The following is a 20,459-nucleotide window of genomic DNA, read 5'->3' on the forward strand; positions in this document are numbered from 1 at the left end:
ACACCCAATCAAAAATCATGTGTACAATATGAAAAAGAAAATATTTTTAAAGCTAATTAGAATTGTGATAGCGGAACAACTTCTTAATAATTAATTTCATATAGAAATCTCGCTTCGTCGTTTTTAAGCTGCAAGACAGTCTGTGGTTTTGGCTCTTGTGACGTCAGGAGGTATCCTGATGTTTTTATCAAGATTTTGAAGCGTGTTTTTAATGCTGCAATAATGGCGGTCGAAGCACAAGGTTTTATGAAAACATGGAATAAGTAAATTGTGTTTATGCTTTTATTTTGCAAGTAAATCATTAAATAATACTTTTTTCTATAATGTTTTAATGGTTTCTTTCAATTAAGATGAACTTGTTATAACTTCGGAGGCAACCTTTAATGAGGAAATAGGCTCCGCTCCTCTCCGCAAAAATGGTAGGTGCCAACTCGCCGCTGAACTAACCTAACCAACTTTTCAACTACCTAGCTAGGTACGTTTACTTTTCTGCATTGTTGTAGTCAATGAAATATCTAGTCACGCTAGGGATTAGCGTAAGAGCTCCACATGGGTAGTAAAATAAAATCTAAAAAGTTATGCAGAAATTTATCTTTTGACGGAATTTATGCAGAAGTTTAGCTACTAGCTATTAGATGCACATAGCTAGATTTTATAAATTTATTTCAGTCCATTTCTTTCTACGGAAATATTTACGAGGCTTTAAACTATTATCAATTGTAAATAGATATATAACTTCTGATTGACATATAATCATATAAAGTCGTAATGATACCTTCGCGCGAAGAAACAGACTAAAAAGGACCTCAATTCACCTAGTGCCTGCATCTTTTTTCATGCCACGCAATTGTTGAGGCAGAAAGGGCTTATCGCGGAAAATGTTAACATTCAAAAAAGTCTACAAAGAAAATGCAATACTCAATGTGATAGACAAACGCCATAAAATATTTTGAAATTAGTTAAAGGTAGCTACTGCCCGGTAAAAAATTAAAACTTGATATTTGTTACATCTCGGCACAAAAGTAAAAAAAAAAGTATTAAAATACAACCAAAATTGTCTTTCATAAGTTTAAACTGAATTTGTTTACTTGACCATGCCATTCTCAATCGCCATCTTTACTGAACTTTGAACGCGGAAAAGGACTGGGTAAAAACATTAATATGCGCAATTTATGCAATGACGTATTCTTTGGGTTACCCCCGTGTAGAGACTGGCGCGTGCAAAAAGAAAAATAAAGAAAAAAAAGTTAATGATATTCCCAACAGAATTTTTTTATGTTTATCAATCATGTTCACAAGCAGAATGCAATTAATCGCACAACGTAAAATATGTGAAAACATAGAATCCAAATCCAAAGTAGTAGTAGAAAATAAAATAAAATATGTCATGCAAGGTGTGATGCCATAAGTCATTGGGCAGAAAACCGCGACCGCTGGGCAAAAGGCAGGTGAAGGTAGAGAAACATACTATCAGATTTCCAGTCCCCCAATAAGGATATGACATCCAGGGGAACACCTGCCTCTAAAGCAAAGGTAGCACCCCCACGGCGAAACGAGTGGGTACCATTTTGGGAGGTAGAACACCCTAACTCTGTCAACACTTTTTTCATAACGGACAAAAAGTGCGATATGTCAATATAGTGTTGGATAGCATCGAGGATTTGCACCAATAAAAGGCTTAAGCATCAGGCAGAACACCTGGAGTGAGAGAAAAAGCATGCAAAATAGCCCGAACTGGAAAAGAGGAGAAGAAGGAATAGCCACCAGTGGAACAGTAATTGTGCGCTGTCCCAGTTGGATGGTCTTACTCCATCTAACTAGAATGAGAATATGGTGATCATGAAAAGTAAAATCAGACCGAACTAGTTGTTTGAGCGGATTAAATATCGTAGAAGATGCCGGCAATAAATGTGACTTACGGAACAGACCAAAAAATGAAACTAAACAAACAGCCCAAAGTGAAGCATGAAAGCTACAATTTAGGTTAAGCCGAGAACGAATAATAGGAAGACGTGACTTAGCCGGAGCACCATCGCTCACTTAATTTTTTTTCGTGTGTGTGGCCGCGTGCGATCACATGTGTCCCCTGACCAGGCCTACCCTTCCACAGCCGATGTTGCCAATTTTGCCTGATTTTCTTATTCGTATGCGACCTAGTCTTAATTTAAATTTCACGTTGCCTTCTTTTGGGCTATTTGCCTTGTGGACTTTTTCGGCTTGTATATACATTTACTTCCTCATTCTGATGCCTTGTGGGATCACATGTGTCCCCTGACTGGGCCTACCTTTCCACAGCCAATGTTGCCAATTTTGCCTGATTTTCTTATTCGTATACGACCTAGTCTTAATTTAAATTTCACAATGCCTTCTTTTGGGCTATTTGTTTTTTATATGAAGCAGGTACTTTTAGAGTTATAAATTCCTGCTTTTCAGTACTTTTATGTATCCTTACCTACATATGCCCCTGGCGCAGCATGTGTCCGCCCAACAGGTTATTGGATAACATTTATCGTAATTTTTTTCTATATATGTATTTATTTATTTTTCCACACCTATTCACTTTGGCACTTCAACTACCACCTAGACTTTTGCTATTGTTGCGTTTTATCATTCAGCAGATTATACCCTTACTATATAACATGTTTTATGTTTTATATAGCCTTTACTTTGTTTTATGAGCCTTTGTTCTTGTATTTTTCCAAGCTTGTAAGAGACTGTTTATTTTCATTTATATGTTTGTAGCTCGTATGTATATATGTTAAAATGATTTCGATTGCCCATCGATGACTTGTTCATAACATCATAATATTTATATTTTTCAATGATGTTTTGCTGGCAAAATTATATGTAACTTTAGCATTTTATTTGTTAGATAAAGTGTTGTGTGGCTTGTTTCGCAGAATTTATTTCGATGGATAAAACAAACCTTATACCTGCCTACTGGTTATGCATCTCGCACTTAGCAGTGATTCAATATGGGCGAGTGAATGTTACCATAGCCCTAGGTTAACCCAAGCCATGTGAGGGAAATCAAGAAGATGCCACACGGTGTGCACTATTGGATGTGGCAGAGAATTGTCTTGTAGAGCGCAGATCCTTTTAGGGTCTGCATAGCTTAAAATGAGGATTAAATACTCTAGGACTCCCCCATGTAAGCCATGGGCCCTCCTGGAAATAAAAGACAGGGTACAGGGTATATCGATATTTGTGAGGCTAGCAATGTAAAACACGCTCACTCTCTCTCTATATATATATAATGTTTTTCTTAGGTATTAGAAGCATAATACAATTAATTATGAGATGGATGGTAAAATTAGGAAGAATATCTTTGAAATACATTAACAACCCAGTTAATTTCTTGATTACTTGTGAAAATAGATGTAAATTACTTACATTGGCTGCATTAAACACAATTGCTTTATCAACCTTATACTTGCAAGAAAAGCATGAAAATACTCTGGAGAAAATGAATTTAGTTAATACGGTAATGGCAGCAACAGATACAAAAATAGATGACAAAAGAAAGAAATCTAAAATGTACAATTTTATTGCTGATGCGGTAGAATTCGTAGCACCAGCTGTTGTGTACATCGAGGTTATAGCAAATGTTAGGAATCAGTATCAAAATATACAAACAACTGTCAGTAGTGGTTCTGGATTCATCGTCACAGCAGAAGGGATGGTATTAACTAATGCACATGTCATAAGCAATTCTGCAGCTGTCGAGGTTCGTCTTTCGAATGGAGACACATACAAAGGAGTAGTTATTGATGTAGATGACGAATCAGATCTAGCTGCAGTGAAATTAATAAGTAACAATAAGGTTTGTTGATGTTTGATCAGCCTTGTGTATAGTCCCAAGCTTTGGTGTATTTCACCATGTTTAACCCTATTCGGTCCGGGGTTTTTCGAACATACTTTGACGGGGGGGGGGGGGGGGGGGGGGGGGCGGATTCCGGCCCCCCCTCAATAACTTTTCATAGGATTGTTCAAATTGAATCAAACTTGGCACACTTATAGTACGTCATAAAAGGAACAAAATGGTGGCAATAAATTTTTGCTTGCGTCAGCACATTTTCTGTGATGTCATCAGAAGCTTGAAAATTGTTAAAAATGCCACTATCTGCTTAAAATATTAATTATAGAGCGAATTTTTACATTCTGTTTGAAGTTTCTGAAAGCTAAATAAAATGTTTTTAACATATCTTCCGGTTTTTACATGGATCGAATAAAAAATTGCCAAAAATTGACCAAAAATCCGTTTTTTCCAGATTTTCGGGTAAAATTCGACAAAATCGGGAAATCGGATTAGTCACGTGTCAAAATTATTCAAAATGATTCTTCTTGACGAAACAAAGTTGTGTTGCAAGTTTTAAGTTCTAAGGATAATCCTAACAGGAGTTATTATATTTTCCCTATTATAAGAATTTCATAAAGATTTTAGGGGTAGTTTCGAGTAATGGCCAATATCAAAGCCTCTGAATGGTATGGGACCTAAAAATTTAGCATGCAGGTGTCTAATAGATAAATGTTAAAACTCAGTAAGTATCATAGCCATATAAGAAAGCAATCAGGAGTTATTAAAAAAAAAACGTCAGGGGGGGGCGGACTCTGCCCCCCCACCCCCACCCCCCCCCCCCCCCCCCCCCCCCCGGACCGAATAGGGTTAAGAAGACACAGAGGGGGGAGTACTGGCAAAGCTTTTTTGTTATGTAACAAAAAGTTTTTATGTATTACGTACATTTTTAGTTATTTTGGTGTATGATCCACGTCTTGAAATTGCTTCTTGCCTCTAGACTTCTGCAAAAGTACCAAAAATGTCATGCTGTGTGCTAAATAATTGGCCCTTAATATATATATATATATAGTAAAGATAAGTTATTATCTGTCATTTTAGAAAAAGAAGATGAAAATTGGATTTTTATTTAAATTTTATAGTTTTTACTGTTTTTTTGTATTTTTTATATTTGAATAACCATTTCCGAACAAAAGTTTTGCCATGTGTACCTTTCCGCAACCTGTTTTTTGAAAAAAGGAAAAGAACAACAAAATGAATAAGAAAACACCTGATGACTCATCAGTAGATACCAGTGGAACTGTTTCGGGCAATTATTTCTATATATATAGGCTTTATATAGGCTTTCATGTTTTTTGTGGTGCTGTAAGAAACTTTTATGTTGTTGCAATTAAATATTTTGTGGAGCTTATTTTGTTTCGGGAAATGTTCTTGCTTCTCATAGACAAACATTTCACGAAACAAAATAAGCTCCACAAATTATTTAATCGCAACAACATAAAAGTTTCTTACAGCTGCACTGTAATAAAGTAATGGATAGAAATTGTAATTGTATTAAAAAGGAACAATGCCCAGTTGAAAATAAATGTTTAACAAAAAACATTATCTATAAAGCAACCATAAATTCAAACATCCCCAACTATGAGCGCAAGGTTTACATTGGTCCAGCAGCAACAACGTTTAAACAAAAATATGCCAACCACAAAAAATCCTTCAACACAGCTACATACAAAAAAGACACGAAACTTTTAAAAGAAGTATGGCGTATAGAAGATAAAAATTACATACCATTAATCACATGGAAAATAATCGGACAATGTAATGAACTTGTCCCTAATTCCAAAGCGATTAAACACAATTTGTGTTTAGCAGAGACACTGGAAATCGCAATGTACGATAATAAAAACTTACTAAATACGCGATCAGAATTAATATCAAAATGCATACACATCAAGAAGTACATACTCTTTCAAAATGATACTAAAGACTAGAAAAATTATTTTTTCTCATATTAGAGCACTAGTTTGCCTGATTATCTGTTACATGAAGTTGTTTGGTACTATAGGAAATGAATAGATGGTCTTAAGATTCGAAATATTACATAACAAAGGTGGTGGTGGGTGGGTGGTATTAGGGGGGAGGGCGTAAAAATAGTGAATTTGGGTGTACGTTATTATTAGATGCCCCTAAAGCAAAATATTTGCAAGAAATCGACCTGTAACTTTAAATTGAGCAGATTCTAGTTATATTTAGAAATTGTTTCCACATGTTAAACTTGGTACGTCATCAAGAGTTAGAGCAGGCGAATGGGTGGCTGCGTTAGGTAGTCCGCTGCGATTGAGCAACACTGTGACAGCTGGTATCGTTAGCTCTTTGCACAGAGCTAGTGGAGATATTGGAATAAGACGAAATGATAATGTATATATACAAACTGATGCACCCATCAATGTGAGTTTTGATGTTTGTATATATTTGTTGTTGTTGCTGTTTTGCAATTTTTTGTATTATGCACATGTTGTTAAGACAATGTGTAAACTATATTATCCTTTAGATTGGAAATTCGGGTGGACCTTTGATAAACTTAGTAAGTAAAAAAATTACACTGATTGCTATTTAATTTTAGGGTTATTGGGAGGTGATCATTCATTTTAAAGTCTTCAGGGGTCACTCGAAGGATAAAGAAACATTAGGTTATAAATGTTTTACTATTTTCAGGATGGCGAAGTAATAGGTATCAATTGCATCACTGTTCAACAAGCTGCTGGTATTTCATTTGCCATCCCATCTGACGTTGCCGCAGAATTTCTTGAAGGTGCTATGAGTAAAGAAAAGCATACCAAACAAAAAGGCGATGTTTCCTCTGAAAGAGGAAAGCGAGATCAAAAGTTTTATATAGGTATCATTTTATTTGTTATTATTATATGATCAAATTATGTGTTACAATTACAAAGTTTTATACACACTAACAGTCATTTTCTCTTTAGTTTTCGTAGAGTATGCAATTGCAAAACAGTTTAACCCCGATTTTTCGAACTCCCAAGATTCGATATAATAGTTCGAAAAATCAGGGGTTCGAAAAATCTAAGTATTCAGATAAAAGGGTCGAATTTCTAAAAAACCCTAAATATACGTGTTGCACCTTTGTTTCAATAACATTATTCATCAGTTACACTGGTAAAATAACTTTAAATCGTACTTTTTTTCTTGCATGACGATAATGTAAGCAATTGGTTAAGCTGTGCGGTATGTTTTTGCAATTGGTTAGCAATGTGATCGTTTTGAAAAAGAGAAAAATTTTCAATCAAGTCTATTGCCTCAAATAACACCTTTTTGCTCGGCTGCTTTTTCTCTGTGGATTCCATTTTGTCACTCTCATCATCAAATATCTCAACATCGTCGTTAACGAACTGGTGCAGCAGTTCCTCATCACTTGGCAAAGACTGAATCGAAGTTGCCATTTCCTCATCTGTGGTAATAAAGGTCTCAGCAGTAAGGCTAAGAGCTCTCAATTCGTCTAACACTTCCGTCAGTTGTGAAAACAGATCATCAGTTTCCTGGATTGAACTCAATTGACTTTGTATTGAAATCCCCGCCTTTTTGAAGCAACTAACGATGGTCTACACTTCCAGACACAACCATCAAACCTCGAGCATAAACATGGCATCCAGTATGGTGAGGTGTGGCAATTCTTTCTTGCACCCGGTAGCGTTGATGCACTTGCGGATTACTTCGACACGATATTTAGCTTTTAAGGATTGTATAACGCCTTGATCCATAGGCTGTGTTACAAAGGTTGTATTTGTAGGTAAATAGATAAGATTCATGGCCATTAACCCAGGCACATGTGGGTGTGCAGGACAATTATCAACAATAAATGCTACTTTACAATTCTGAGCAACTGCTTGATCCAATATGTGATAATGTCAGAATCCATCCAACTTTTTGTTTGTGCCTTGTACATACACGGTAAGGACTTCACTTTCTTAAAACATCTTGGATTTTTTACTTTTCCACTGACATGTGGTAGTTTTTCACCCGCAGCACTTTGAGCTACTAATTACTTAGGTTGCCCACTTTCTATTTCTTCTAACGCCTTGAATTTGTCTTCAATGGAAATTTTTTTTTTCTTTTGCGACGTGGACATATTTCTTTCGTTATAAAATCTAATGCATGCAATTGATAAAACGTAAAACTTTTAAATTTTCAAAGCGTTCGAATTCGGATTTTTTCTTTTATTGTGCTTCAGACTTGTTAGACATTTGATGAAAGGGAAAAGCAGTAAGTTTGCGAAAACTGTCTTCTTTTTTCTGAGACCAGATGTTTGCAATATGGCAACAGTGAAGTACAGTACAGTCTGAATGTAATCTAACGCGTACACGCTAATATCACACCTTTGCGTGGAAGACGGCAGTCGTTTGTCTTTTGTTATAATTAAATCCCTTGAGCGTTTTGCGAGTTTATATTTGCGTGTTAAAAAACAATGCGCTCGCGAAGAAATATCGGAGCAATTATATTTCTTCTAATAGCGAGATGCATTGTGTAAATGTATTGACAAGCTATTCCCTTAAGTATTAGCGTAAAGTAATTAAATAATAAAAATCTTTTGCGAAATTTTATAATACATTGGGCGAGAATGTATTGTTGATTTAATTACTTAAAAAGATTCCAGCGTGCTTAATCTAAGAAACATACGAGAAGCATTGTTCACAACTATTAAATGCCGCTTTTCGAATTTTTTAAAATGCGATCTAAAAAAAACCTTTCTATCGCCGCTATTCGTTTTTAACTTTTAAAAAGCGATCTATAAAAACATTTCTATCGCCGCTTTTCGTTTTTAAACTTTTAAAATGCGATCTAAAAAAACATTTCTATCGCTGCTCTAAAAAAACATTTCTATCGCCGCTATTCATTTTCAAACTTATAAAAAGCGATCTAAAAAACATTTCTATCGCCGCTTTTTGATTTTAAACTTTTAAAATGCGATCTAAAAAAACATTTCTATCGCCGCTTTTCGTTTATAAACTTTTAAAATGCGATCCAAAAAAACGCTTAATTACTGCAATTAAAATTTTCAAAAAATTTCGCGCAAAATAGATTGCTAAAAATGATCTTGCAGCCTATTGTGATTAAACAATCGATCGCGTAAGGTCATTGTTTATCAGCGAGGCAATTATTTTCTTAAAAAAACAAAAGCTATCGCAATGCTATTGTTCTGTGTAACTATTCTTGCAAGTTTCGCGTCCGCGGTAAATTACATTCAGACTGTACTGTAAATGGGAAGGTTTTGAACAAAGAAAAAGGAAAGGAGATGGAAGTTCCCTGCACAATTACATTCACTGGTAGTAAGCAAATGTTAAGCAAACTAGAAGAAGTTTTATAAATGGTGATATTTAATAGAAAAAAACTTGTTTTCTAATTTCTTATTTTCCAGAATTCTGCATAAATAAAAGTTCGAAATATCGAGGGTATTCATTCTACTCTGGGGGCTGAGAACAGTCTCGTATAAAGTTTGTTGTAGAGGGCTTTTGAATTTGAATTTGACCAGGTAATGATCAAAAGGATCAAAAAAATTACTGCCCTGTTTTGGTTTAACTCTAATAATATTTCGTACAATTACATCAATATCACAAATGTCATAAATACTTTCTTGTACTTGTTGGGTTGGTACAAGTATCTCCACAATTACAATATCCACAACATTAAAGTTGCAACTGCCTGCATCGACAAACGAGGTCACGTACATATTTCTTGCAAGAAGAAGGAAAATTATCTGGAAAAATTTTACTCAGAAGAAATAATTGGCTCGAGGATGCGTTCGTCATTTTCTTGATATCCGTAAACTGTTGGAACCAGATCTACTTCATCAATTTCAAATGGTGTGTTATACTAGATATCACATTAATAATAACTTTGCAATATGTGAAATCGGAATGAAATGCTAGTTGATGGAAAGGTTTTAACACTTTGCCAAAATTCAGCACAAAAAGAGCATAAATGAAAAGCACAAAGTTATAGTCATTTTTATTCTTGGTCAGTAAATTCACGGGCTGGTTTTTATACAAACTTTAAATGTTAATAACTCAGGAACGATACATTTTCAGCATACGGTGTTTACGTTTTATTGATCATCCTCTTTCTGACCAAACATATTATGACATATAATTTCGAAATTATTTTTTAGCTGAATGTAAAAGTGATGACGTCACCTAAATTTTTTGGCACCTATTTTTTTGCTTATTTCTGACCTAAAGAACAACTTCAGATAAAAAAAATACTTAACACGCATGTGCGTACGAAGGACACAGCAGATCCATCATCCATCCTGTACAAATATTCAAAATAATAATAATAATATGATCATTTCATTTGTAGAATCTTTGCCCAAACGGTTTAACAGTTAAAATTCACAGTTATGTGCAGTATTTAATGCAGCGAGTTTTGTTCCAATTATGCTTGTCGTATCACAACCTATAAATAAAATTCTTATGCAAAATATGCATTGTTACTTGTATTATGTAAGACAAGATACATTAGAATGAAATATATACTTTGAGGTAAAAACAAGATAAAGTACACTAACCGCTCAAGGCATGTACTGCTGGTACAACATCAATGACATCGTCATCCATTTGCTTGATGATTTAATGGATCAGAATTGCTTCTTTGCTTCCTGATTTCCCATATGACAACCCATAATTCGTGCAAATTTCGGCGCTTCCAGAGATTGAAGTGATAACCAAATTTGTGAACTCATTTATGTCACAGGATGCAGCTATGTGCCACATATGGCCTAACATATTTTCATATCTCCTAAATTTATGCTTTTTGATTGGAACCTTTTTCAAGTAAGACATGAAGTTGAAAATAATCATGTTTTTTTCTCCATCGTTTGGGACATATTCTGGACAGCTGGTTTTTAACTTTTTCTTTATTTTCTGCGATAAGTCAGACTTCACTGTTTTCCTCATTAATCCATCCTTAGGTAAGGTAAAAAGGAACCTATAGCTCAAACTCTACAAGGTACCGCATATCATAACCACGCAACCTTGTAACTTCGATTGTTCTCATGAATGTCGTTGTTTTTTTCTTGCCATCGTTAGCAATACATTTTACCGTCGTAGTTTTTGGCTTCAACTTTGGTATTGTGCTAAAAAGTTGTGTTTCTTTTTTACTAACCAGAATTCTTTCAATCTTTGGTATCCTTTTTATCCTATTTCAAAACAAATCAAAAGAAAGTCTTAAAATTTGTTGTTGACGTGACATCCAGTTGCAATATTCTTTAATACTGGCTCCTCGACGCTAAACGTGTTCATCTTCTCCTTTACATATGCAATAATATCTGATACAGACTTTTGATCCCTTTCAGTGGGTATTTTACGATAGAAAGACAATCCTCGTAGTAATTTACTCTGTCAAAAGCAAAGAGTAGCGGTATAGGACGACGAACTGCTAAGAAATGGAGACTGCAGTCAGATTCTTGAAATGAGCTCTCTCAGAATCGGGCCATGTTTTTTTGTACGTAATGGTCCAAAATTTGAAATTTTCGGTGGCATTGATTCCTTTTTCCGTAAAATCATCAAATTTTTGAGTTAATGCGTCCACCTTATGTGTGAATGAAGCCATTTCCCGTTTTCCTCTCGCGTAGTTGCTACTTGAAGAAAAAATACAAAAAATTACAATACAGTTTTTATGCAACCAAGTATATTTTAGTTGTTCATAAACATGAAAGATATTTTTAGTTTGAAATATAAAAAGAATACTTATTACCGCTCATGACAGATAATGTCATGATAGATAGTGTCGATACCAGACTCTTGTAGATACTGACCACATGAAAAATTAGAACCTAGAATGAGAGATTAAGGTGTTGTGATTAAACATAACATGGGCATACAATCACCAATTACAAGAACATCAGATATACATTTTCTATATTAAGTCCACCAAGGCCGATAAAAATGTTGTTTTGTGGTTTTAAAAGTTGCAGTTCTTTCGCAATGCGATAAACTCCTTCGTCGCACCACGGTGGTCCATACTCCAGCTTTTGCTGTTTTAAAACATCTTGAAAGTTTTTCATGCATGTGTAAATAGTAGCTGGGTGGGGAATAATCGGGGTAATGCACATTGTGTGATACAATCTGATTTCTGTTTGAGCAGGCTTCTTTGAGCGGTAAGAAATGGAACTGCTGAACATTTTGGCCCCAAAGTTGGAACACGTGAAACTGCCCAAATTAAAAATCACAGGTCAGTTTTCTTCGGAATGTCAGCTCTTTGAATATCCTCAGAAGGAACACATTTTCATCATGGACAAAATTGTCTATTGCACCGTCAATAATTTGGCCTGAAGATAATTTCCCACCAATAGGCACACAATTATCACTGTCATCTTGTATCACACGATAGGCTAGGTTGAAGTCTATTTCTCCATTTCATCATAGCTTATCCCAGTTGATTCACTACTTGTATACGCTTTTTCGAACGACAAATGTCGTGAATGATTTGTGTTATACTAATTGAACCGTAAATGCAGCATAAAATAAAGTTTGCCGGCGTGGTTAATATTCATTTTATACGCACTGTGTTTGTATATAGGTATATCTATGCTGACCCTCACCCCACCAATTGTACGAGAGTTGCAGCAAAGGAACGCGGAATATTTTGCTGACATCAACGATGGGGTTCTCGTTGCTCGTGTTAACATTGGATCACCATCTGAAAGGTATGCGTGCATGTTACACCCGATTTTTGCCATTTATTGTGTGTCAAAATCTTTAATTCATAAAAGTTTTTCTGGCTTTAGTTGAAATGAAAGCTTTTTGGTTGAATTTCCATTGAGTATAGTATGCGAAAGGTTGTATATATACTTGGTTGAAAACTTAGGCAAAGTTTTATCTGATTTAAAAAAGAAAAAATGGAGGATGCTAGTAAAAAGACATATATAATTTGCTAGTCGTTAGCCCGCGGAAAATCCACGGGTTTGCCGGTCCTTTTTATATATGCATTGAGTGCTTATTGCTATTGCGCAACTAAGCTACTATTTTGCGTGACAGACAGACAGACGTATACGGGTATTATAATATAGATAGTCAGTCTTCCGTTAAAAAATCCACGGGGTCACCCGTCCTTTATATATAGCATATTTCGGGAAACCCACAAGTAAATGATGTTGAACGCCCTGAGAAGCGCTTAATAAAAACCGCAGAGTGTGCTACACGGTCGGGTGGAGCGCTTTAGTACGGGTATACAGTATTTCCTAAAACTGTGCGGCCGCCTAGCGTTGGATGGCCCAGTGAAGCGCGTAATAAGAACCGCAAACAATGTCACACATTTAGGTGGAGCGCTTTAGGAAGTATGCAGGTTGTCGTGAATCGAGTAAAGCGCACAACATTATAGTGTTTCAGTTGTAATGTATTTTTGAAAATATAACTTTACTGAAACTTTAGCCCTAAGAAACTTTGTCGCAACTTCAGTTTAAATAACAACACAGAAAACAGCCCGTCGGTACCCCATTCAAAAATCCTTCAGCAATTTTATTTTTAGGAATACGCTTTTATGACAATAAAAAAGGTGTAGCTACGAAACTGCATTTTCATTAGGCATAAGAAAGATTTGAAAATTTTGTTGTAGCTATAGCTAGCTAGCTAACTGTATTATTTGGCTACTTTCACTTTTTAGCAAGAGGTAGCTAAACAGCTAGCTAGAAAGCCCCCAGTTGCAACTTAGTAAAATCCCATTGGTAAAAATAACGCAAATAGAAATAATACTGGCTAAGATAAAAAGCTGTTATATCAAACTGAATAAAAAGGCTAGTTAGCTAGCTTACTTGAAATCTATATATACGTTCGTAGCCAAATTCTTATAATTGGTAAGTTCAAGATTTGTATGTGCCAAAAAAACGTAACAATTTATTTACCTTAACAAGTAAAAACATATAAAAAACAAAAATAAACAGCTTTCAAAAGACAAAAACAGACTTACCAACTTCACTTCAACGCCACAGCTTTCAAAATGGCCGTATGTCTATTTCATATTCCTTCGTCCCGTAAAAATCGGGTTCTGCGGGATTTTGCCGGGATTTTCCGAAAAAGCTGCGCGCAACCATTTTGAACAGACAGAATACGGCTATTATTAAAGAGATAAATAATTTTTTTTTAGCATAAATTGATCCTCGCAAATTTCTTTTTATAAAAACTCTGAAAAACAGTTATAAAAGATTTTCTAGAATATAGTATTATTTGGTTCTTTTATATGCTTAGACTGTTTTGTTTACACAAAAATTATTTCGATAAGGTATATCTTATTGTTTTAGAGGTGGGTTGATGGCGAGAGATGTCATAATTTCCATCAATAAGAAACCGGTAAAGACATCAACTGACGTGTATAAAGAAGTTCGAAAGGGCGAAACAATGGTCATTAATGTAAAACGCAACGGAAATACGCTCACCCTGAATGTAGAACCTGAAATCACGAGCAGGCTATAATGTTTTGAGGGAGATTACATAGTAGCTACTATTTTAAATTTTATGTGCAGACGCTCAGGTTAACATACTATGCAAGTTCCTTTCTCGTGTTTTTTACTGCATATGAAAAAAGTGTGATTTTTCAAACTATGAAATGAGACAGTGATGATACGGTTTATGATCTCGTGTAGTGACAATGTCGTTAACTATACCTTATGAAGACCGTCTAATGGGTATATAATGCAGTGTCCGTCCTAATTGTAATTTGCGTGGTTCATAATATTTTTTAAATATTTAAAATATTTTTGTTCAAAGAATTTCTAATAAATGTTACAAAGTAGCTAGTAGTTTTTGGTAAAAGCGAGGTATAAAAGTTATCTTCGCTTTAATATTTTGCAGTCAACTTCTGAGTTTTAAAACTCAAAAAATAGTGTGTTGAATAATTTCGAACTGTAAGTCTTTTATTGAAATATGGGCATTTTGTTTTATTTTATTTCAGATGTTACACACCACTCTCACACTACAGAGGATTGTTACGATATCAGGGGGAATTGTGTAGCTTTTTATTGTAATTATCTTTAGGGTATAATATATTCTAAGAATGTTGTACACCAGAATGCTTCATAGTATAAAGAGAATACATGTGTTTATCTACAAAAACTCCAAAAAGCTATACACAACTTCGTTTAAAAAATATTTGGTATTAACAAACGCTACGTTAACGTCCACACTATTCACCGCTAGTGATTTCGTTGAACAAAAAATATTCGAACAGAGAAAAACCACAGAAGTACGAAGATTAATTGCTTTCACGAGTTGTGGCTTTCTCTTTGGTATGTATGGCCATTATTGGTACCGCATAATGAGCAAAATCCCCACAGTTGCGAACTTTCCGAATAGGCAAGCTTTATTATACCAGATCATGTTTTCGCCATTGGAATATTTTTCGTTTTATACTTTTATCGGAGCTGTGGAAGGAGAGACTGTTGAAGAAATAAAACATGAAATTAAAAATAAATTCTTGGTCACATACGCCTTGGATTGGTTGATTTATTATCCGTTCTTATACTGCAACATTAGATACGTTCCACTGCATTTGCGTGTGACGATAGATAATATGTTTGGATTTTGTTGGACAGTGTTTCTGTCGTACGTCAAACATCATTCTGCGAAAGATTGGACGGGATATTTTTATGACGTCGTAGCGAATAGTAAAAATTGGCAAAGCAATCGAGTATTTGATCTTGTTAGTGAAATAATAAATACTTAATTAACGTTAATTTTGTAAGAAACACACTTTTTTGACCACCACCCTCCCTCCCCTAGTTAGATGATTTTACATCATTTTTTCATAATCTCGTGCCATATTTTAGTAAAAGCACATACCCAAATTATTTTTTATTTTCTATGTAATATTAATGGTCTAATATTATCGTTTACAATTTCGTTTGCTAATTAACCTTAATTTTTGGTTCTTTATTCTCTTTGATTCGTCTGATCAAATTCCTATCCAATATCTTTGGCACTGGTGAAAGTGCTTTGCATGCAATAGATTTTATAGATTTTATTTTAGGATTCTAATAAATTATTTTCATCAAACCTTAAGATCCACGTGACTAACCACTATTTTTAACTTTTTTGGCTTATGCCAGGGCTACTAATTTTTAGTTCAGCATCTAATTTCAATTTCAATGCTACAATTATTTTCGGTTTCGATTTCCTACGTTGTACGTTTTGGTTTCATGGGGGAAGTAGCCTCAAAATTTAGATCAATAAATGTTTGAATAAAAACACTTTTTTACAATGCAAAAAATACAAATTGAAATTTTCATATAAGAAAATAAACTATTTTTTTATAGCATTTTCTTGGTTTAAAACATTGCTCCAATAGATGTGAAGCTCTGGTGAAAATTTTAAGTTAAAATATGCAGCGCTTCAAAAGTTACGAAGGACGGTGAATGGTGTTCTGTGAAAAACGCAAAATAAAACAATATATATACAAATTCAAAGTTTAAAATACTCCAATGTTCTATAAAGTATAATATATGTGGCTAAAATGCATCAGGTTCATACATGGGTCCTTTCTTTTGCTTAATTTTGTAACTTTTTGACTTACACTGCCCACGAAGTACTTCCATCTCTTCTTTGACCCAGTGGGCACATAACGTTATTATAACGTTATTTTTAAGTGTTTTTGTGGTTGCAACGTTCGGAACCAAAAAATGACGTTATTTAACGCTTCTTTTGCAGCGTTTTCCATACAAACCTAAATAAAACGTTTTTAAAACGGTATGAAAAAAACGTTCTTCAAATACCGCTTAAATGACGCATTTTTAACGTTAATAGTGTGACGTTATTAAAACGGTATACGATTAAACGTTTTTGTAACGTTTCTTTTCTAACGTTATTAAGACAAACATAAGATTTAACGTTTAATAAACGTTGTGAAAAAAAAGTTTTTTACACGCCACTAAATGACGTATTTTTAACGTTATTAGTGTGACGTTATAAAAACGGTATACGATTAGACGTTTTTGTAACATTTCTTTTGTAACGTTATGTTAAAGAAACCAAAAGTTACGTTTTTAAATAACAATATTACAATAGCGTCGTTTGCGTAGTACTGGTAAAGGCGCGTAATCACCCTGTAGGCAACTTTTTTTCAGATATCTATTTTATAGTAAAAAAGATATACATGAGAAAACATTATCCTGAAATTTTTATTGAAAACTGACAACCAGAACATGTTCGAATGTTTCATAGAAATAGCAAACTCACCCCAATTTCTCTTCGCCTACAGAACCGCCATTGCATTTCATTGCACGAATCATGCGATAATAAACGCACGGCAAAATCGATCACATGGTTGCTGGATTCATTCCATTGCAGAAAAAATAATGAATGAGGGAGAGTATCCGTAGGTGTGTTTTCATCGTAATGCTTTTATAAATGTATCCACAAAGTTCCGAACATGATAAATCAGATAAATCAATCGAAGTTTCTGTGTTACTCTTTATTATTTAAACGTTTTAACAAACTGAAATCAGACTTCTTTGCAACACTGACTTCGCCTCGCTAGCTGTCTTACTTTTTGATTATTTTCCTTTGTTCAAACAGTTAGTCATTATCAGATCTAGACAGTTAGAATATCTAAATTTGTAGAATTTCCCCTTTCATACTCTAAATTTAATTATCTCCATAGTGCTGCAACTACCTTTAACTATCACAATGAGCATTCTCCCCCGTTGGGTATTTTAGCTTAAAATATGCAGTAATCCCTGTCAAGCTAAGGAAAAAAGAAAGAGCGTGATAAGCATTAATTATCATAATTCATAACCACGAGGCATGCTGTGATTTTTTCTTTCTTTTTTGTTTTGTCTGGTCTCCAAAAACAATGACGAATAGAATAGAAGAAAATTAAATCTAAATGGAGAAAGTGATACGGATGTTTTTACGCGCGGGCACTTTTTTAAACAGAACTTAAATTTCTTTCCACTTTTTCATGCCATGTTTTGAAAAGATAAAACAAGCCAAAAAAACAGCATGTGAACGGAGCCTACCATATTAGCGATTTTATCGAACTCCATCTCAGAGCTCATTTAAAGTTAAGGCCGTTTGTTTACCTACGGTTTCACACAAACATTTTGCGACGGCCCGCTTATCTATATTATAATGCCCGTATATGTCTGTCTGTCTGTCTGTCTGTCTGTCTGTCTGTCTGTCTGTCTGTCTGTCTGTCTGTCTGTCTGTCTGTCTGTCTGTCTGTCTGTCTATCTGTCACGCAAAATGGTAGCTTAGCTATGCAATGCGGTATAAAAAGGACGGGCGAACCCGTGGATTTTCCACGGGCTAACGACTAGTTAGACAAGAATAAGAGATCAACAAGATCGTTAAATATGGCGGCTGGAAAAAACAAACAATAAATTCAAGATAATAAAGTACCATTATTTCCATTTCTAGTACGTTTTACATCCTCAAATTTTCAGGAAAGTCATAACTCCGTCTGAACTTTGAAATAATTAAATAAAATGTATATGTTAATTTTTTTCGATAAGGGTGATTACGCGCCTTTAAAGACGTGCTAATTTTAGCCCCCAGGGAGCAACATATTCAACAAAACACGCGTAGTTCGGTAGCCCATTGTTTTAATGCGAGCAACTTGTCTCGTTGTCCCATTCACATCATCGCTTCCAGAACTCTGTCTCTTACTTGTGGCTTGGTAGTCAAAAGAGAAAAGGAATCCGGGGACGAGGTTGAAGACCCTCAGCCATTGCGAGCTATGAGTGTTTAATTTTGTGGGCACATGGTCTAGTGGGCAATAATGATGGCGGAAAGAGATAGCGGTGGAAAGTTGTATATATTTTAGGAACTGTATATTCGCACGCACTTACTTTAATGTGACGTAAACTGCGTATTAATAGTGGGTAGCGCTATTCATACGTAACATATGACATATTTACGCGGGAAAAAAGGAAAAAAAGAATCGAAAGATTTTGATGACTTGGCTTTCATGTCGTGTTGTAATGACCTGCATGCTTAGCCTGCCGTACAAAGTGAGTTTTTTCTTGAAATTTTGATGACTTGGCTTTTGTGTCAGTGTTGTAATGACCTGCATGCTTAGCCTGCCGTACAAAGTGAGTTTTTTCTTGAAATTTTGATGACTTAGCTTTTGTGTCAGTGTTGTAATGACCTGCATGTTTAACCTGCCATACAAATTGTTTCCTTATTTTATTCTAGTTTTCGTCCATACCATACCGATGTGGAGAAGTTGGATAAAAAAGCAACACGTGATAGAAACATCAAATGAGAAAAAAAATTATTATTTAGTATCTATATATCTATATTTTTGCAAAGTGGATTATATTCTTCACAATTTCCTTTAACAAATTCTATAAAACATCGCCTATAAAATTGTTCTGTAATTTACCAAACTTTAACGTTAAAATAGTATTGACGTCAAAGGAAAGTTAATTAAGATTAGTAAAGCCATTATATTGCACTTTTAAATCTAAGGCTAAATAACTTGGAAACGGGTGGAAATAACTGACGTCATCTCCTGCGTGGGTAACTAGGGACTACCTGGGACCAATTTGGGTAAGTTGTCCAAACCTGGGTCACCAAATCCGTTTCGGAATGGACGGGTTAATGACTTCATAAAAATACCTTAAACCCTAATATCTCTGCATCCGTTTGTCAAAAGTACACGATCCTATACATTTTCTTGATCAGCGTTTCAAGATCTATACGATAAAGGCAACAGGCATACACATTTCTGAAAAAAAAATTTTGTGTTCTGACATGTCTCTGCTGACATCATCAAAATTTAAATGACGGTTGTTTTTCTCTGTTATCCTGCCTAAGTGGATTTTTCCACGGGCCTTATCGACTTGTCTCTATAATAATACGCTAATTCTGTCTGTCTGTCACTTTTGCAAAGTTGATAAAATATCTTTGATAAAGTCTATAAAACATCGCCTATAAATTTGTTCTGTACATTAGCAAACTTTGATGTTAAGCAATATTGACGTCAAAGGAGAGTATATTAAGATTAGTAAAGCCATTGCATTGCACTTTTAAACTTAACGCTAAATAACTTGGAAACGGGTGGAAATAATTGACGTCATCTCCTGCGTGGGTAACTAGGGACTACCTGGGACCTATTTGGGTAGGTTTTCCAAACCTGGGTCCCCGAATCCGTTTCGGAATGCACGGGTTGATGACGTCATCAAAAAACCTTCAAACCCTGATATCTTTGCACCCGTTTATCAAAAGTACATGATCTTATACATTTTCTTGATCAGTGCTTCAAGATCTATACGATGAAGGCAACAGGCATACACATTTCTGAAAAAAAAAATTTGTGTTCTGACATGTCTCTGCTGACGTCATCAAAATTTAAATGACGGTTCTTTTTCTCTGTTATCCTGCCTAAATGGATTTTTCCACGGGCCTTATCGACTAGTAATCTCTTATAATAATACAGAGACTGTGTCTGTTTGTAACAGGCAAAGTGGATATCGTCATTTTCCTTTGATGTCGCCGAAAAATTTATGTCTAATATGTTAAATTTTCTGACGTTATGGCGCGACGTCAATAACACTACTTTAACGTTAATATCCTATACTAAAATACTGAAGCCATTACAGCGCACCTAAAACTTTGAGGCTAAAAAACTTGGAAACGAGGTGGTGACGTCAATGATT

At 34.9% G+C, this 20,459-nt stretch overlaps 2 protein-coding genes across 3 annotated transcripts; both read left to right on the top strand.

The window, feature by feature from the left end:
• The first annotated feature begins 372 nt into the window (after positions 1–372).
• Positions 373–14,596, top strand: LOC130644977 (serine protease HTRA2, mitochondrial-like). Of its 2 annotated transcripts, XM_057450797.1 has the most exons (7): positions 373–475; positions 3,270–3,823; positions 6,050–6,244; positions 6,348–6,380; positions 6,512–6,692; positions 12,389–12,515; positions 14,106–14,596. In XM_057450797.1, the coding sequence occupies exons 2-7, from the start codon at positions 3,296–3,298 to the stop codon at positions 14,275–14,277; spliced, it is 1,236 nt and encodes a 411-aa protein (XP_057306780.1). In that variant the 5' UTR covers positions 373–475; positions 3,270–3,295; the 3' UTR covers positions 14,278–14,596. The 2 variants fall into 2 exon arrangements, with proteins under 2 accessions (XP_057306780.1, XP_057306779.1); XM_057450796.1 differs by lacking the exon at positions 373–475 and having other exon boundaries at positions 2,805–3,823.
• Positions 14,597–14,810: 214 nt separating this feature from the next.
• On the top strand, positions 14,811–16,601 carry LOC130644978 (PXMP2/4 family protein 3-like). Its single transcript, XM_057450798.1, has one exon. It carries the CDS (start codon positions 14,858–14,860, stop codon positions 15,524–15,526), a length of 669 nt encoding a protein of 222 aa, XP_057306781.1. The 5' UTR covers positions 14,811–14,857; the 3' UTR covers positions 15,527–16,601.
• Positions 16,602–20,459: the final 3,858 nt, after the last annotated feature.

This window comes from Hydractinia symbiolongicarpus, chromosome 5, assembly GCF_029227915.1.
Source record: "Hydractinia symbiolongicarpus strain clone_291-10 chromosome 5, HSymV2.1, whole genome shotgun sequence".
In the NCBI taxonomy this organism is placed as follows: Eukaryota; Metazoa; Cnidaria; class Hydrozoa; order Anthoathecata; family Hydractiniidae; genus Hydractinia; species Hydractinia symbiolongicarpus.

Coding starts and splice junctions, on each gene's coding strand:
- LOC130644977 (XM_057450796.1), top strand. CDS start 3,257: ATGTTTTTCTTAGGTATTAGAAGCATAATACAATTAATTATGAGATGG. Junction 6,381..6,511: donor GTGGACCTTTGATAAACTTA/GTAAGTAAAAAA, acceptor TACTATTTTCAG/GATGGCGAAGTAATAGGTAT. Junction 12,516..14,105: donor ATTGGATCACCATCTGAAAG/GTATGCGTGCAT, acceptor TTATTGTTTTAG/AGGTGGGTTGATGGCGAGAG.
- LOC130644978 (XM_057450798.1), top strand. CDS start 14,858: ATGTTGTACACCAGAATGCTTCATAGTATAAAGAGAATACATGTGTTT.